At 47.3% G+C, this 18,074-nt stretch overlaps 1 protein-coding gene across 3 annotated transcripts in view; it reads left to right on the top strand.

Annotated features, from left to right (window-relative positions):
* Positions 1-18,074, top strand: part of LOC308328721 (leucine zipper putative tumor suppressor 2 homolog) — a 76,547-nt gene that overhangs the window by 50,402 nt on the left and 8,071 nt on the right. For all 3 annotated transcript variants that reach the window (XM_080782820.1, XM_080782821.1, XM_080782819.1), the window contains 2 exons: positions 14,086-14,469; positions 15,231-15,539. In XM_080782820.1, coding sequence (XP_080638946.1) covers positions 14,122-14,469; positions 15,231-15,539 — 657 coding nt within the window. In that variant the 5' untranslated portion in view covers positions 14,086-14,121. The remainder of the gene's footprint in view (positions 1-14,085; positions 14,470-15,230; positions 15,540-18,074) is intronic.

Here is an 18,074-nt window from a genome sequence, read left to right as displayed (position 1 = left end):
ACGCGCGTGTGTGTGCGTGCGTGTGTGTGTGTGTGTGTGTGTGTGTGTGTGTGTGTGTCTATAGGGTCCATAATATTCTATGGTTCTTCTGTGGAAATAGCAGATGTACAAACTTTCAACCGAGTACAGTATGTAGGGTCATTTAGACATTTAGACAAAAACAGCTGATGGTGAAGACGTTCTGTGAGCTTTAGTGATATTTTTGAATAGCCAAGTTAGCCAAACGCTGAAATCTAAAAGGACACGGATGCTTTCCTGCATGTTGTAACGGATTAAGTGGATACGTCAGTTTGCTAATGTTGTTAGACTGTCGTTAATCCATTTATGACCTGAGGTTTCTGAAAAACACATGTCTCTGTATCAGCGGTTCTCAAACTATTTCATGCCAAGGACCCCAGAATGATATGTATTTATGGCCCCCGATCTGAAAATATGTTATTCCATTTAGTCTGGTCGACTAGTAAATCCACTAGTCGACCTTGTTGGTACTATAGTTGACTAGTTGATTTTTTCCCCCCGATTTTGTAGGCCTCAAGATCAGGTAGATTATAGTTATAGTCACCAATGTACACAGTTTTTAAATGTACAAATATTAATAATTTTAATTTTGTACATAATAGGTATTAGGTAGTTAAACAACTAGTCGACTAGTAACCTAGGCAACTAGTCAACTAGTAAAAATGACTAGAAGTGAATTCCCTAGTTCCATTATGTTGCCACATTTTTGCTATTTTTCAATAGCTAAAGTATAACATCATGCTTAAAACACAAAATGGGGTTCCCGTCCCGAATGCTCTATGACAGGACAGAGATGTTTGAAGTGAGTCTGTTTAAGGCTGGGGGGGGGGGGGGCGGGCTGCAGGGGGACCAGTTGTTTTGCTAATCTAATGCTCTTGGTAATCTGCTCGTTACAGCTTGGTTTGCGTATTGATTGATCTGAAATCTCATCTCCCAAAAAGCTAGACAGTTGGCCGGGGTGAGGGGTCTGGGTCATTCAATCTGCCTAGTGTCTGTCTAATAACACGCACGCACGCACGCATAGAACCTGAGACAGCATATGGATTAATCTCTTAGAAAACTATGTGTCGAAATTTGACCTTTTTTGCTAAGTCACGTGATGTTGCAGTACAGAGCCTGCCAATGATGTCTCATTCTAGATGTGTGACCAACTTACGTCCCGACTTGATTGATAGAAACTGTTATTTATTCTCAAAAAGAGCATTGAGGTTGGCCCAGTGCTGCTGACATTGCACGCACACACACACATCTAGGCCTACAATCTTTTTTTTAAACAATTTTTATCCCACGATTGTGCAACCCATTTTTTCACCCAGTGTCAATTATCTAATGTAATCGTGGGTGCTACACTTCCTCTGCCAACCTGGTGGGGGAAACGGACTGACCTCATGCCTCTTTTATGCATGAGGAGTAGAGCTGCTTCTTTTCACCTGACAGGGGAGAGTTTCCCTGGTTGGACGTAGCTCGTGGAAGGAACACGTTATTCCAACCAGTTCCTTTCCCCTCCATCAGGCCAGGGGGAGGTACTGTAGTTTAGAGACCTGGATTACTGCATGTTTTTTTGTGAGGGTACCTACCCTAGGGGACACGGGGAGAACACACAGAAAGGTCCTTTCGCCAACCCCGCCTCCTTCTAGCTGTGAGGCGACAGCACTACCGACTGTGCCACCGTGCCCCCCCCCACACACATCTACATTCTACAATTAACACACATACAGATAAATAGCTGACCCACACAGACAACTATAAGTAAAATCAGTGTGCAAAAGCAGTGTGGTCATTTCCCATCAATGGCCTTACATATAAACTGACGCCATTGCCTCTTTGTCCTCTTTGAGCGGACGTATTTTTATCATTCTGTAATTTACGTTTACAACTTTCATCCACAACAAAACAACCTCACAAAGCCACAGTCTCAGCCCCGCCCCTTCCAGCCACGCTAGTTGATTCTTCTTCTTGAGATGTGGCCTTGGGTCACATACATCATGCTGTAGTTTCCCATCATCCATTGCGGTGGTGGAGAGGAGTGGAGTATCATTACGATCATTGCTCACAATACTCGTGTACTTGTAACTCTAAATTGTGGCGTTGATACTTTTAATTAGGTAAAGCATGCGAGTAGTTCCTCCATCGCTGCTTTCTCATCGTCTTTTGTTTGTTGTGTGTGTGTGTGTGTGTGTGTGTGTGTGTGTGTGTGTGTGTGTGATAATGATGTGTCAGCACATCTGTTTGTAGACCTGTGGTGTCACGTCCAGACGGCCTTCCTGTCGCCGCCACTAGTGTGTGTGTGTGTGTGTGTGTGTGTGTGCCCGCTCATGGTGTCAAGGTTGTGTGTGTGCGTGTGAAAGACTTCACACCGCGGGGAGGCTATAATTAAGTGGGCCCACTCACACACACACACACACACACACACACACCTTTGTACAGCTGTTTGACATGCAGATGTCCACATATAATTTAAACCCTAGATATTCTCTGTTGTACATCAAGTCCCGAAAATATGGCTGATCTACGACCTCACTGAATGTCCACCTATAATGACAGAGAGGGAGAGAGACAAAGAGTTAGAGAGAGAGAGAGAGAGAGAGAGAGAGAGGCCGACAGTGAAGAAGGGAGAGAGAGGGGATGGGGGTTACCTCATCCACTGGAACAAAACACATGAGGTAAACGTGTGTCACATGGTCCTCTACGTAACCCTTTCCATTCTCTGTGTGTGTGTGTGTGTGTGTGTGTGTGTGCGCGCGCTCGCGCTGGAGGTAATGGAAGGGTCACAGAGAATGGAGATCAAGGGTGGGGGGGTTCACTGCTGTGATACCTCCTCTGAGCTTCAGTCGAGGACACACACACACACACACACACACACACACACACAGTCACACCTTCTCAATATCCCCCGCTGTTAGCCTGCTGACGCCGTAGACTAGAGGTTAAAGTTCATACCACACTGTCAAGATCATTAGTGTTCAACATTGAATCCATGTTTAACCTCTGAGTTACACTAACCGGATCTCTGTTAGGTGTGTCCTGTCTCCTCGGTGTGTCCTGTCTCCTCGGTGTGTCCTCATTTCTCCTTGGTGTGTCCTCATTTCTCCTTGGTGTGTCCTGTCTCCTCGGTGTGTCCTGTCTCCTCGGTGTGTCCTCATTTCTCCTTGGTGTGTCCTGTCTCCTCGGTGTGTCCTGTCTCCTCGGTGTGTCCCCATGTCTTTTTCTGTGTGTTGCACGGCTTGCAATGCATTTCCAAATGGGGGGGGGATCACGTGGTTTGATGACACATCCTTGTTGCATGGGGCGGGGGCGGGGGGGGGGGGGGGCATGCAACAAGGTTGTGTCATCAAACCACGTGACTCCCATTGGAAATGTATTGCGAGGTGTGAACGGCCCTTAGGATGACTTAAGGCAAAACCTATGGAGAGACAGACAGACAGACAGACAGTGTGATTAAATTGCTCGCTTGCTCCTCTTCCTCACTGTGCTGATAGTGTGTTTTACATCTCTCTCTCTCTCTCTCTCTCTCTCTCTCTGTCTCTCACCCAGTGGCAATTAAGCGTGTATTAAGCAGTATGGACAGAGCACGTCTGCTGAGCGTGTGTGTGTGTGTGTGTGTGCGTGACGTGCGTGCACACTCTGCCATGTCGGACGTTTTGTGAGTTGTGAATTATTCCTAGTGAATTCTACATGGAGGTTGGCATCACAGTCCAAATGAGCTGTCGGTGCTTATGTAACCACTGCTGTGCAACTCATTGTCCCGGCTACCATTCATACCCGCGTGTGTGTTACTATACTTGTGAGGACCACATTTAGTGGAATTACAGAAACTAGAGCACTGGCCTACTTGGAACGATGCAAGTTGAAAATGAATGCCCCTCCCAGATATTATGTCCCTTTTATGCCCCTATATGGGCATAAAATATAGTCTATCAGAACAGCATTGTGATGTCAGATCAGGCCAGCTATACTGTACATGGAGATCTGTAGGGGTGATCAGGTGTGATCAATAAGACTAATTTGGGATCCAGAGCCTGGGTAGGGAGGGGCCCTGTCCACAGCCTGGGTAGGGAGGGGCCCTGTCCAGAGCCTGGGTAGGGAGGGGGCCTGTCCAGAGCCTGGGTAGGGAGGGGCCCTGTCCAGAGTCTGGGTAGGCCCCTCCCTGTCCAGAGCCCGGGGTTCTTTGACAACAGTGTAATATCCCACCAAACTCGAGGCAGAGCACTGCACTCCCTGTGGTGGTGCTGCTTCCTGGACTACACGTTGTCTCAGTAAGGTGGGGTGAGTGCAGCAAAGCATTATGGTCATTGTAGTAATCCAGCAGCAGCAGTGAGACCAAGTATATGTCCATGACATCACAGACACTTTGAAATACTAAAATAATCTAAAAACACATTTATTACCCACATAAATAAAACGTTTCTTGTCTCCCAAAAGCTCATTAAAATAAGATCTGGTTGCAAAAGGGGTGAAGTGGCCCCTTTTTTTAAGTAAATGTACTTAGTTACTTTCCACCAGTGTCAGAGAGGGAGTCAAAGGAGGGAGATTCCAGGAGCTTTTGTCTGTGCAGCAGGAGTGGAACAATGGAGGAACGTCACTGTCCTTCCACCCAGAACGAACGGCAGGGGGGGTCTGCTAGGAAGGACGGCTTGTTTTTGGAGGGAGGGAGAAACTGTGGAGTCATTTATGGTCCTCCATGGTTTCACCAGCCTGTGGACAATGAGCCGCTTAGAACAATATCATTCCATGTGGGCTTTCTTTAGTTTACTTTGGACCACCTCCTCTGGGTTTTTTCCCCCCGCACTATTTTATGCCTTCCTAAAATACAACACGGAACCATTGTGGCAGTTCATGTCATTGTGCCCCTCTGGAGCGCTGTGTACTGACTGGTTCACCTTGCAGACAGTGTGTGTGTGTGTGTGTGTGTGTGTGTGTGTGTGTGTGTGTGTGTGTGTGTGTGTGTGTGTGTGTGTTTACTGTATATACTGTAGCCCGAAAGCAGAGAGAAAAACAAAGAAGAAAAACAACAACAAAAGTGCCCTTTTTTTTCTTCTTTCTAATTATTTGTTCGGCCCAAATATTGTGGGTCACGGACCAATTTTGTGTGAGTGCATTGGCACTGCCCTGATTCACCAGACCGTAACGATTCCATTCAATTCCACTATGCATCACACTTTTCTATATTAATGCACAACATGGGTGCATCGCGTTGCATTGCTGCATGTCCGAATCTCCACGGACCGTCCACTGAGTTCATCTTCTTCCTCGTCAGCCCGGCGGCATTCCTGCCGTTCTCCCCAACGTCTGCCTGTCTGACCGCCGACTGCCACTGGATAACCATTAGTGGTCGGAAAAATGTCCTGGAAAAAAAAATACTGAATTCAACGTTTTTGGAGAGCAGACGGCAAGCATTGTCTCTCCTCATACGTATACCGTTACCTCTGGTGAACCCCTCTGCTCTGTCCTCAGCCTCGGTACTAGGACTGTTCCTCCACTCTAATATCAGCCTCTATATAGGACTGTTCCTAATATCAGCCCCCGTAGGACTGTTCCTCCACCTCTAATATCAGCCTCCGTACTAGGACTGTTCCTCCACCTCTAATATCAGCCTCCGTACTAGGACTGTTACTCCACCTCTAATATCAGCCTCTATATAGGACTGTTCCTAATATCAGCCCCCGTAGGACTGGTCCTCCACCTCTAATATCAGCCTCTGTAGGACTGGTCCTCCACCTCTAATATCAGCCTCCGTACTAGGACTGTTCCTCCACCTCTAATATCAGCCTCCGTACTAGGAGGACTGTTCCTCCACCTCTAATAGAGCGTTGCAGTCCAGCGTCGCAGTCCCGCCCCCTTTCGCGTGTGTGTGGGTGTGGGTATGTGTATTGTGTGTGTATGTGGGTATGTGTATTGTGTCAGTGTCCAAATAAAATAAATGGAGAGAGAGAGAATCACATCTCTGGGCCTCGGCTGACCCAGTCTCTCTCACATCGTAATGCAGGCCAGATGCTTTGACATGCTAAAGAGCCAACCTGCCCCCCTGTCACACACACACACACACACACACACACACACACACACACACACACACACACACGCGCACACTTTTTCTTCTCATTCATTTTACCTTTCTTTCTTTTGCCTGCGCTCTCTCTCTCTCTCTCTCTCTCTCTTTCTCTCTCTCCTCTGTCTATCTCGTTTCACCCTGGCCGTGGACAGTGTGGGCCTCAGTGGTTGTCATGGTGACGTATCCAAACAGAGAGACGCTGCAGTCTGCATCATGCAGCAACAAGTTGCTCGTAAAAGAACAGAGGAGGGGGAGGGGCCAACACGTTACTCCAATACAAGTGTGTTACCAGTAGACCGTCTTTTTCAAAAATGGGACTTCAGTCAAAATGTTACTTTGGTAAAAGTATCAAAGTATATGAAAAATGGAAATGTACTTCCAGCAGTACCAAAGTACTAAACGTGTCTCATTGCTACGCCTCGTGAGCTGTATGCACTCTCTCTCACACACACACACACACACACACACACACACACACACATACACACACGCACACACACCCTACTATAGTACTCTCCTATACTTGTGAGGACATCAAACTGTTCCTAACCGCAGCCTAAATCTTTGTGAGCAGAATACCTTTTAACCGTATATCCACCATGACAACCATTCATATGGTGAGAACCAGGAGAATTGTCCTCCACAGACAGACAGACAGACAGACAGACAGACAGACAGACATTGTGTTGGAATGGAGGCTCAGTAAACCCCCGGGGGGCTTTTTGGCAAGGCATTAAAGCAAACATTGTTTTTACAGTGGAGTTGGTTGACTATAGTTACAATAGCACACTTCTCTGGCCCGTTGGAGGTTTTCACCGTGGAACCTCGCTGAGGTCCAGGCATGAACAATAAACGGGAGACAGGCAGCATAATTAGGTGTTCTATGCATGCATGCATGCATTCATTTTCATTGTGTGTGTGTGCGTCCACACTGCACTGTACATGACGTGTCTGTCTGTTAGCCATCCATCACCATGTCTGTACTCATGGATGGATTTAAAGGCGCACGACTCTGACTCACTAACTATATACAGTAAGTACATTTACTCACAGAAGCACCGTCAATGAGGAACAACAAAGAGGCCTTTTCCAGTTTCATTTCGAAATGGGCCTCCACCCTCAGTGGGGCCTCCAAGCTCCGACTGACTGTCGGGGGTCAACCAACCCCCGCCACCCTTGGCCCCTCTATCTCACTCGCTGCCTTGCTCTCTCCCACAATGACATAATTGTCGAGAGTATTGGCTGAGTAATAGGTATATTTTGGGGGGCAGATTCCTAAGGTCGCCCCTGCGCGGCAGTGCTGTACACAGACACACCCTATACAAACACCAACACAAACACCCTGTATATACAAACACAAACACCCTGTACAATAGCCTGCCATATGGATGCTCTCTTTAAGTGCTGCTTTCTGTAGAGCAGCGGTAGACCAGGTAGTGGTATAGCCTCTCACGTTCAGTGGTCGGTTTTACGACGGCTGCTCTCGCGCTGCCACGTCTGCCTTGACCACACAGTGACAGCTGACCGCGGTCTGACTAGACACTAGAGTGATGCGCTCCACCTGTTTTAACCACTTGAACCCCATGCGTCCGGCCCGGTCCATGTTCTGGGCAGATCGACAACAAACTCGCAGTGTGTCTGTTTTTGGGCGAAGACGTTTGGGTGTAGTTGGAAACGGTGGTCAACGTACGTTCAGTTCTTTAAGGCAGTGGTTCCCAAAGTCGGGTACGGGACGACCAGGGGTCCTTGAGGGAGTTCCAGGGGGTCCTCAACTAAATGATAGTTTGGAACCAACTGGACCCTTATGGGTCTGTAACTCTGAGAGTGTTGGTTCCATTTGTACACTGTCAGAGTTAAATTAACAATGATTTTACAATACAAATTGGGGTCTCAGAGATAGAAATGCCATTAAATGGGGGTCCGTAGACTAATTCATGTCAAACTGAGGGTCCTTGAATTTAAAATGCTAGAGCCGTAAAAATCTTCTCTTATGGAGGGGTCCCTGCAGGCATATATTTTCAAATGGGGGTCCACGGGCCTTGACGTGAAAACGTTTGGGAACCACTGCTGGGCCCTATTTTCGCCAGTGCCTCCATGAACTTCTTTGCCTTTTGTTCAAATTGTTCAACTAGTCGAGCTACATCGACACGTTGTGAGCCTCTTTTTGAACTATTGAAAAATATCTTTCAAAATAGTAAAAAAAAGAAGAAAAAAGGCAAAGAAGTTTAGGGCCCTAAAAATGGCCCTATTGTCGCCAGTGCCTTAAGAGGATGCAGTGCAGGAGACTGTGGAATCATAATCAAGCACAGGAAAGGAAGGATGTGAAGGGAGCAAGGGAGAGAGAGGGTGGATGGAGAGGGATGAGAGGGAAGGAAGGAAGGAGTGATGGGGAGGAGGTCAGAGTTCCATGGCCATGCATGTCTCTAGGCCCTAGAGACATGCCCCTGAGTTTAGCCCCTGACCCTTTTGGGTCAGGGCCCTATAGAGTCTAGGGCACTGTTTAGCCCGTGACCCAAAAGAAACATTTGATGCTTCCCCAGGACCCAAACTATTGAAAATAGCAGCTCTACAAGCACACCACGTGGCGCTTTCGCTTTACGGAATTTCTTCTAGTTCTAGTTTTTATTTGTTGACAAAATTGTCAGTATATTTAGTCATAGTTTTATTCATCATAGCTTATAGTGTTTATTTCGTTTTTATTTTTTTTCGTCAGTGAAAATTCGTCCCCCCTTGTAGAGATGCAGTGTCCCTCGTCCCCCCTCGTAGAGATGCAGTGTCCCTCGTCCCCCCTCGTAGAGATGCAGTGTCCCTCGTCCCCCCTCGTAGAGATGCAGTGTCCCTCGTCCCCCCCTCGTAGAGATGTGGCATCAAGCAGCCATCCCGGGGCCTTTTCCTGCTGTGAGCGGTCCATGTCTCGTCCCCACGGCCGGTACAGCAGCACTGATTCCACTGTAGCCACAAACGGCCGTCGCCTCTCGAGGTCATCTCCCGTGGCAGATTCCCACACTCTCCGTGCTTGCTTCGTTGTCGTCCTCCTTGGGGACCAGCGTGAAGCCGTGCGTCCTCCTCGATTGCGACTCTCAGGGCAGGAAGTAGTCTCCCTACTAGTAGCCTGTGTATTTGATAAGCTCTTGGGAGATCCCAGTCACTTAACACACAAGGACGGAGATCGCCGTCCTTGAATGTTTTATATCGATTCAGTTTGAGATTGCGCTATACTACTGTCTTATCAGCATCTCTGTGTCTAGGACAGGGGTTTCAACGTTTTTGGCAGTGGGGATCTCCCGGAAATGCTTTGGCCATGTCTTGCGCCCCCGTCCCACCCCCAATACAAACTGACCTTAATAATAGAGAGATTATACCATAATTGAATACTGAAACCAGATATAATCATGAAGGAAAGTTTATGCATGTACTATGTGAGTATGTGTACTATGTAAACTCTTCATTAAAAATAATTTGGCGACCCCCTGAGGGGTCGCAACGCACGGGTTGAGAACCCCTGGTCTAGGAGATAAACTATACTCTATACTACTGTCTATCAGCGTCTTTGTGTCTAGGAGATAAACCGGAAGTGGTCCGTCCGTCAGTGAAAAGGTTCCCCCTCGTTGACTTCAACGATAGCCGAAGTCTTTTCTCTTTTATATCGGATTCTAATCCCAGATTCCGATTCTAATCAAAACAAGCTTTGTGTTCAAAATGGGGACACCATGACGCTGTAAGTGGCTAAAGTCCGGAGACTCCAGTGTCCAAAAAGGATTGTGTGGCTGGCTTTTCAGAGGACTCCACTGAGTCCTTGATTGGAATACCTGGTATCCCCCAATCCATCCACCCCTCTCTCTGTCCTCTTTGTCTCCTGAGCGTCCCACCCCGGTTCCTTTAACACCCTCTCCTTTCTCTCTGCATCCTGATCCCTCTCTCTCCTTTCTCTCTGCGCCCTGATCCTCCGCCGAGCGCCCGGAACTCCTCGGAGGCTCCGTGGTGGATTTGCGAGAGGCCTGATCCGTCGCCACGGAATAAATGGGGCTTCCTCCCCTGGGCAACGGCGGCGTTATTAACAGACTGGTGATAACAGGATTAATTCCCCCAGCAGCAGCCGTCACTGACCCCCATAGATCTGGATCTGTTTAGAGGAGATCTTTCTTCTGTCAGCCCCACTTTCACTCATCCAGCCGGGCTGCTCATGGGCGCTGTGTGGAGAGAGGGGTGCAACCATCCATTATTTTCTATTAGCGATAATCCGCTACATTACTTTTTTTGATGAATCAAATAATCAAGAAGCATGCTTAAAATATGGTAAAATACACATTATACCGTATATTCAAATACAAGTGTTATCAACCACGTGTTATTTTATACGTATACTGGCAAGTAAAGTGAAAATAGCAGATCTGACGAGGAGTGTCTTTACTTTGATTCAAGCACTGGGGTTGAGTACTGTGTCCACACCAGTGATGGTGTAACATGTGAAAGGCTCAGCAATGTAGCGTAGTATTGTATCAGCATCTCCACCGCAACACACGTTTGGTGTATTTGAAGTGTAGAACCAAAGCCAACCGGCTTAGTGTGGGGGTGTGTGGTTCTAGGTGGACCTACGAGACAGGATTCATTCCACTTAATCACTATGCTCTGTCTAACTCAGGGACTCTTCTAGAGTTGTGGGTGACCAATCAAACTAAAGCCCATTACTATTCAAAGTGAGACGTTTTCTTTTGCTGTGACGTTGGAATCTGTTTGTAACCCCACTCTTTGGAAATGAATCTTGCACACCGAAGTTCCACACTAATATCCACACAGTGGTATTACTCTGGCCATGCCCAGGCTACCAGAAAGTTAGAAACTACTGTGATTTTTTTTTTCTCACAGTAGGAGGTTTGGCTGATAGCTGGCTGACAAAGTGACTGAGTGTAGGTGAAACGGGTTTGTGAGCATATTATGTCTGATCAAAAATATCTGCTGGCTGGAGCAAACAGCCTCACAGAGCCTTCATTATCACACCCATTCAAACGACACCTATACCATCAGCTCCCAGTACTTACAACAACACCTACCATCAGCTCCCAGTACTTACAACAACACCTACCATCATGGAGGCTTCATTATCACACCCATTCAAACACTGGAGATACAGTACATTTTATTTTTAGACACGATGACATGAGCGCCTTTTACTCCCACTGTTCTTGCACCACTGGCAGAGGGAGGATGAGGAGGGAGTGTGATGAGGTGTGTGTGTGTGTGTGTGTGTGTGTGTGTGTGTGTGTGTGTGTGTGTGTGTGTGTGTGTGTGCGCACGTGCATGTGCGTGTTCATGTGTGTGCGTGTGTGTGTGGGGGAGGAGTGTTTTTCACTTGGTCTGAGGAATGCGAGCGAGGAGGAGAAAGGAGGCGGAGGTCTGAAAAGTTCAATAACTTTAAGACATAACTGTTGGGCAGTAAGCTGGAAGAAGCCGTGTTCTTTCTTTCTGTTTTTTACTTAAGTTAAAGTAGCAATACCGCAATATACAAAACTCTGTTACAAGTCTATGGCATGTGTATTGAGAATGAAGTGCAAAAGTATCTGCGTCAAAACATACTTGCATAATTACAAGTAAAAGTGGGTCTGCTACATTTTTGTTCAACATTTGTGAGCTTGTTGATTGGCTATTTTCGATTAGCCAAAGTATAATATTGGACATAAAGTGTAATATTTTAATTTAGTGTCAAATCCTCAGAGTAACTAACTAAAGTTATAATAAATAGTATAATATTAGTATAATAAAATAAATAGTATGTTATTTGTCTCTGAGATTTAGTGTGTGGTAGAAGTATAAAGTATAAAGAATCACACCCTTGTGAAGTGAGGGGTGCTCTTATACATCATCCATCCATTGTCAATGGGACACAAATGTGTTGGACAAAAATAGCCTATTTACTCGTCAACATGACGAAAAGTATCCATTCATTGTCAATGGGAATTTAATGTTTGTGTAAGACGAAAATCTACACTAATAGCTGAATATAGGAGGGGCTAGCACCCCTCAAAAAACAATAAAACTCAAGTAAAGTAAAAGTACCTCAGAGAATGTACTCAAGTATACAGTACTTATATGCAGTACTAGCTGTGTTGGACCACATCAGACGTCTTGGAGGTTTGTTGCCAGAGCATGATGACCTTTGGAGGTCACAGGGGTGACCACCAGGGCTGGCTGACGGACGGACTTACACCCCCTCCGCTCCACTCCTATAGGGTCAAGGGGTTTAGGGCTCACGGGGTCACGGACAACAATCTATAGAGGGTTGGGGGTCCTTAATTCTATTATCCCAGGCTGGGTGGAGGGGGGAGAAGGAGGGGGGGGGGGGGGGTCTGCATGAAGAGTGCAATGAGGTCGTGAACCATGATTTCTTTTGGCTTTGGTAATGGTCAGACCCAGGCACACATGGGAGCTGATGGTAGGTGTTGTTTTAAGTACTGGGAGCTGATGGTAGGTGTTGTTTTAAGTACTGGGAGCTCATCCATCATCCTCCATCTCCCAGGGGTCTAGAACATGAAATACCTCGTTCTCAGTTGACACCGACAATAAGCCACTCTGCCCTACTTACTTATTATATTTTTTATACACATCAAACAAAAATTAGCATGTAAGGAGATAAGCAAGGATTATCTTGTCTCGCTACACATTCATTTCTAACAAGCTCCATCTCATCACCAAATATTTTATTTAATTCAAGTTTTTTATATTGTGTAACATGTGGATGTGCGTTGATGCAGGCAAATGTTGTATATATTATTATTGTGAGCTGTTGATGTTCATTTGTGCGTGCGTGCGTGCGCATTGTGACTGTTGGCTCTGGCTGAATGTTTGCAGTCATTGTCGGGTTGGATTAAGCACGATTTATACTTTGTCGCACGGCTGTGTTGCGCGTGGAGAACAGCTGACCTACAAGCTCACAACACGTCGCATCCGCACTATATTGTGAGCTTGTAGATCAGCGCGGCACCGCCGTGCGACCAAAGTATAAAGCGTGCTCGATTCCACTTGCCCAGACGGATTTGCACTTGGCACGACAGGCCGAACATATCTGTCTCTGCTCACAAACTGATAGTACAGGCTGCAAAATGGAACACTTAATCCTCTTCCACTAAATAAGGGCCTAATTTTGGCTAAGTGAGGCCTCTCCCTGGGAGGGGGGATTAGGGGGACCCATTACATTGAAAACCAATTTACATCACTGGTCAGGTCTATAGGTCGGTCTACAGGTGTAAAGAAGTGGGTGCAATGTGTGGGGTTTATTTTTTATTTTTATTTTACGTAATCTCTATCATTTTAGTTATTTTCAGAGTGAGAAAAGAAAAGAGGCAAGGAGAGAAAAAAGAGACGTAAAAAAAAGGTTTACATAATTATACATACTGTAGGTTGTAGGATATCCAGCTGTACATGAGGTTAGACATGAACATAGCAGAGGTGTGTGAACACAGCAGCTGTATGAACTGACTGCAGGATATGTGTTGTGATTTTGGTTGACCACACATGGTCTGACACCATCTAACAAGGTCGGTGGGCGAGAATAATACTGATAATATATACAATTTATATAGCTCCTTTTTAATATATCAACCATTCAAGCCCTATTTTATACTTACACCACACACACACACACGCACACACACACACACACACACACACACACACACACACACACACACTGTGTGTACTGTACATTCCCACTATTCGTTTTTTGTTTTGAAGATTTTGTATTTGATTTTCGCGTCAAAATATGGATCGATTGGTAATGGATTATTATCTATGATCACTTATGTAAAGAAGAGGTCATGTGATCAGATGTATGGCATCACACAAAATATCACAACTATTTTGCATCGTTTGAGATGGATTGAAGCTTGCATGCAACTCTCCTACATAATTACGTTACTTTTACCTGATTCATACTGAGTTAAGTGTGTCTCACACGGAAAAGTAAATATTTTATAAAGTATTTATAATTTGTGTGTGCTCTCTCTCTCTCTCTCTCTCAGGGTGTGTGCCGTGTGCAGTGACGCCATCAGGGGGCCATGGCTTTGGTTCAGGCCCTACCCGTGTCCGTGACTGACCGCCCCGGTTCGGGTCTCGACGCGCAGCCGTGCCACCCTCTCTCGTCGTCCCACTTGGCTCACCCTTGCTCCGCACCCGCCAGCATGGGCTCCGTCAGCAGCCTGATATCGGGCCGCTCGTACCAGGAGAGGCACTGCCGCGCCGCCGCCAGCGAGCACGGCGCCAACAAGCCCCGGCGCTCCGCGGCGCCATCGTCCTCCTCCTCGTCCTCCACCACCGGCTGCTTCCGCCTGCAGGACAAGACGCTCCGCAGCGGCAGCTCCCTGGAACAGCTGCTGGTCGTCAGCCACCACCTGCAGCAGACACAGGTATATATACTCTGTCACACGTATGTAGGCCCTGTGGGGGGGGGGGCACGGTGGCCTCACAGCAGGAAGGTCCGGGGTTCGATTCCCGCTGGGGATGCTGTGGGCGCTGGGGGCGTGTTCCCTCCTCCGCATCATCAGTGCCCATACCCGAGGCGGGGGGTTGGCGAAAGGGCCTTTCTGTGTGGAGTTTTCATGTGCTCCCCGTGTCCCCTAGGGTAGGTAGGTACCCTCACATGTTCTCCCCGTGTCCTAAATGTATACAGACGTCTAAATGTAGACGTCTAAATGTAGACGTCTAAATGTAAGTTTGGGAACCACTGCTTTCAACACTTTAGCACTTTATGAACATGAACAAAATAGATGGGTCCCCCCTGGAACTCCCTCAGGTACCCCTGGGGGTCCCCGGACCCCACTTTGGGAACCACTGGTCTAAATGTATACAGACGTCTAAATGTAGACGTCTAAATGTAGACGTCTAAATGTAAGTTTGGGAACCACTGCTTTCAACACTTTAGCACTTTATGAACATGAACAAAATAGATGGGTCCCCCCTGGAACTCCCTCAGGTACCCCTGGGGGTCCCCGGACCCCACTTTGGGAACCACTGCCCTAGGGTAGGTACTCTCACAAAAAACATGCAGTAATCCTGGTCTCTAAAACTACTGGCCAGCCAGGGGGAGATAAAAAAAAATAGAAAATAAATCAAATAAAAATAAAAACACGATGAAATCACTAATGTCATGTTATGTGTGCGCCGCCAGGCCCCGGCGGTCCAGCCGCCACCGCTGCCCAACAAGAAGCACCACCCACCGCGGCCCGCAGGGAACTCGGCCGGGTCGGGGGGCGGCGCCGGAGGAGGAGGAGGAACCAATGGGAACTATAGGAATGCGTGTGGCGAGGAGGAGGCGGTCCTGGTGGGAGGGGACTGGAATGACAAGGACGTGGTGGAGGCGCTGGCCGCCCGAAGCCCCTGCAGCGACTCCGAGGAGCAGCGGGACCACAGAGCGCTCGACGGGACCATCGGAGGGCCGCCTCCCAAACTGGTGCCGGTGTCGGGACAACTGGAGAAGGTAATCTAATGATTAGATCTGTTTTTTATTTTCTCTATTATTAAGGTTATTTTTGCAGTCCGTTTGTATTGGGGGTGGGGAAGGGACGGCAGGAAGGCAGGGCGGGGGTCGCGACTCGAGACATGGCCAAACCATTTCCGGGGGTCCCCAGCCAAAAACGACAGTTTTCTGAAAAACCCTATGTATCGGTTGGTTCTCAAACTATTTTTATGTCAAGGAACCCCAAAATTATGTATTTGGCCACCGACCCTCATTTGAAAATATGTTATTCCAGAGATGTTTGCTGTGAAAGAATATATATTCAAAGATTTGTAAGATTTTTCAAAAATAGCAGATCTACAAGCTGTGCCGCGCTATGACCTTGTAGGGCTGCTATTTTTCAAAAGCTAAGTTTAAAGTTTAAAATAATGGTTAAGGTGACACAGATGCGTACTCGGGTCTAAATGGGTTTTAACTGATGGGGACACGTCCAGTATATGTGGGGCAATGGCTATATTAGGCCAAGCCATCTAAAACAGGGTGCGTGCATGCATGCATGCGTGCGTTCGTGCATGCGTGTGTGTCCTCCAAAGTAGATCACTCGCGTACGACGGAGCATAAATGTGATAAATAAAATAAAGCATAAATAAAAGTGCCGGGGGTGTTTGTAGGGTGCACCTTCACCACTCAGCTCCACAGTGGGGCGTTTGTAGGGTAGACCTTCACCACTCAGCTCCACAGTGTGATGTGTGGGGGCGTTTGTAGGGTGCACCTTCACCACTCAGCTCCACAGTGTGATGTGTGGGGGCGTTTGTAGGGTACACCTTCACCACTCAGCTCCACAGTGTGATGTGTGGGGGCGTTTGTAGGGTACACCTTCACCACTCAGCTCCACAGTGTGATGTGTGGGGGCGTTTGTAGGGTACACCTTCACCACTCAGCTCCACAGTGTGATGTGTGGGGGCGTTTGTAGGGTGCACCTTCACCACTCAGCTCCACAGTGGGGCGTTTGTAGGGTAGACCTTCACCACTCAGCTCCACAGTGTGATGTGTGGGGGCGTTTGTAGGGTAGACCTTCACCACTCAGCTCCACAGTGGGGCGTTTGTAGGGTAGACCTTCACCACTCAGCTCCACAGTGTGATGTGTGGGGGCGTTTGTAGGGTGCACCTTCACCACTCAGCTCCACAGTGGGGCGTTTGTAGGGTACACCTTCACCACTCAGCTATCCTCACTATCCTTCTAAAGGCCTTTTCAGACAGGGAGCCTACTGTAGTAATTCGTTTGTGCATTTCAATTTGCACAGGTATTTTCACCTGCGCGGTCCCGTGGAATTGTCGCACGCGTGCTCGTTTCGCGCACACGCCCGCGGTCCACTAGACCTGGATTGTGGTGACCTCATGAGCAGACCTGTCGCTGATCCAGGCGGCCGCAACGTCTGCGTCGCACGCTCCCCGTTTTAAAGGACCATAACCCATTTTGACCTGACATCGACATTTTAAAAATGTCTTCTAAATCATGACAGTTTTCTGAAATACCTCTGTTTCTATATCAGTGGTGCTCAATATTTCATGTCAAGGACCCCAAAAATTATCTATAATTGGCCCCAGGCAGACACCAATCTCAAAATATGTTGTTCCAGGGACCCCCCAGAAGCAAAGATTTGTAGCTAAAAACGTTCGCTCTGAAAGAATATATATAAATATTTGCGCCCACATTTTCATGATTTTTCAAAAGTAGCAGACTTATAAGCTCATAGCGCGGCACAGAGTGCCGCGCTACGAGCTTGTAGGTCTGCTATCTTTAAATAGCTAAAGCATAACATAATGCTTAAAACACCAAAAAGGGTTCCCGCCCCAAAATGGGTTAAGACAATAAGACATGCTCATCATGAAACCGCCTAATAGAGGTGTGCCGTTCGCTCCTCAGCAGGGCGCTGGCCGGGACGTTTTTATCGGCAGATAGGCTTAGCCGTCTAATTGGCTATTTATTTTCATTGATCGCCGGTGGAAGCTTAATCACTCTCCTGACAGAGCCCGACGTTAGATGGTTTGACAAGGCTCCTCGGGATCAATAGCAGATCACTTACGTTCAGAGTTCACTCCCTGAGACCTGATAGCTAGATCGTTAACGAAGAAACGTTTAGAAGGACCTGTGTGCATCTTTGCTTCGGCCGTTTCACTTCAGTGTTTTCGTCCCAGCCTCTCTCCATCAACCTCTCTATCTGGGAAGAGAGATGGCAATCGTTAAGAAAATTGCTTAAAAGAAAACATGCATATTAATTAAACCAAATGAAACTAATCGCTGCCTCTTCACTGACCCCTCTAATGAGCTCCAACCAGCTGCTGTTAATTAATTAGCGCAGCTCGACTCTTCTCAACCACCCGTTCTTGTATAAGAAACACCATTCACGATCATATATCTGTTGGTTTCATAATTGATTTTTCAGATTTTACAGTTGACTTTCAAAGCCCTGAATGGGCAGACTCAGCAGTTATACTGCAGACCCATTGCTGACCCATCATGAGTCCGTCCGTGTTGCAGCCTTTAGATCGTGC

Source organism: Protomyctophum bolini, assembly GCF_963924005.1.
Source record: "Protomyctophum bolini genome assembly, chromosome: 14".
Lineage (NCBI taxonomy): Eukaryota > Metazoa > Chordata > Actinopteri > Myctophiformes > Myctophidae > Protomyctophum > Protomyctophum bolini.
The sequence above is the reverse complement of the archived record's forward strand: the minus strand, read 5'-3'. Positions and strand labels throughout refer to the sequence as shown.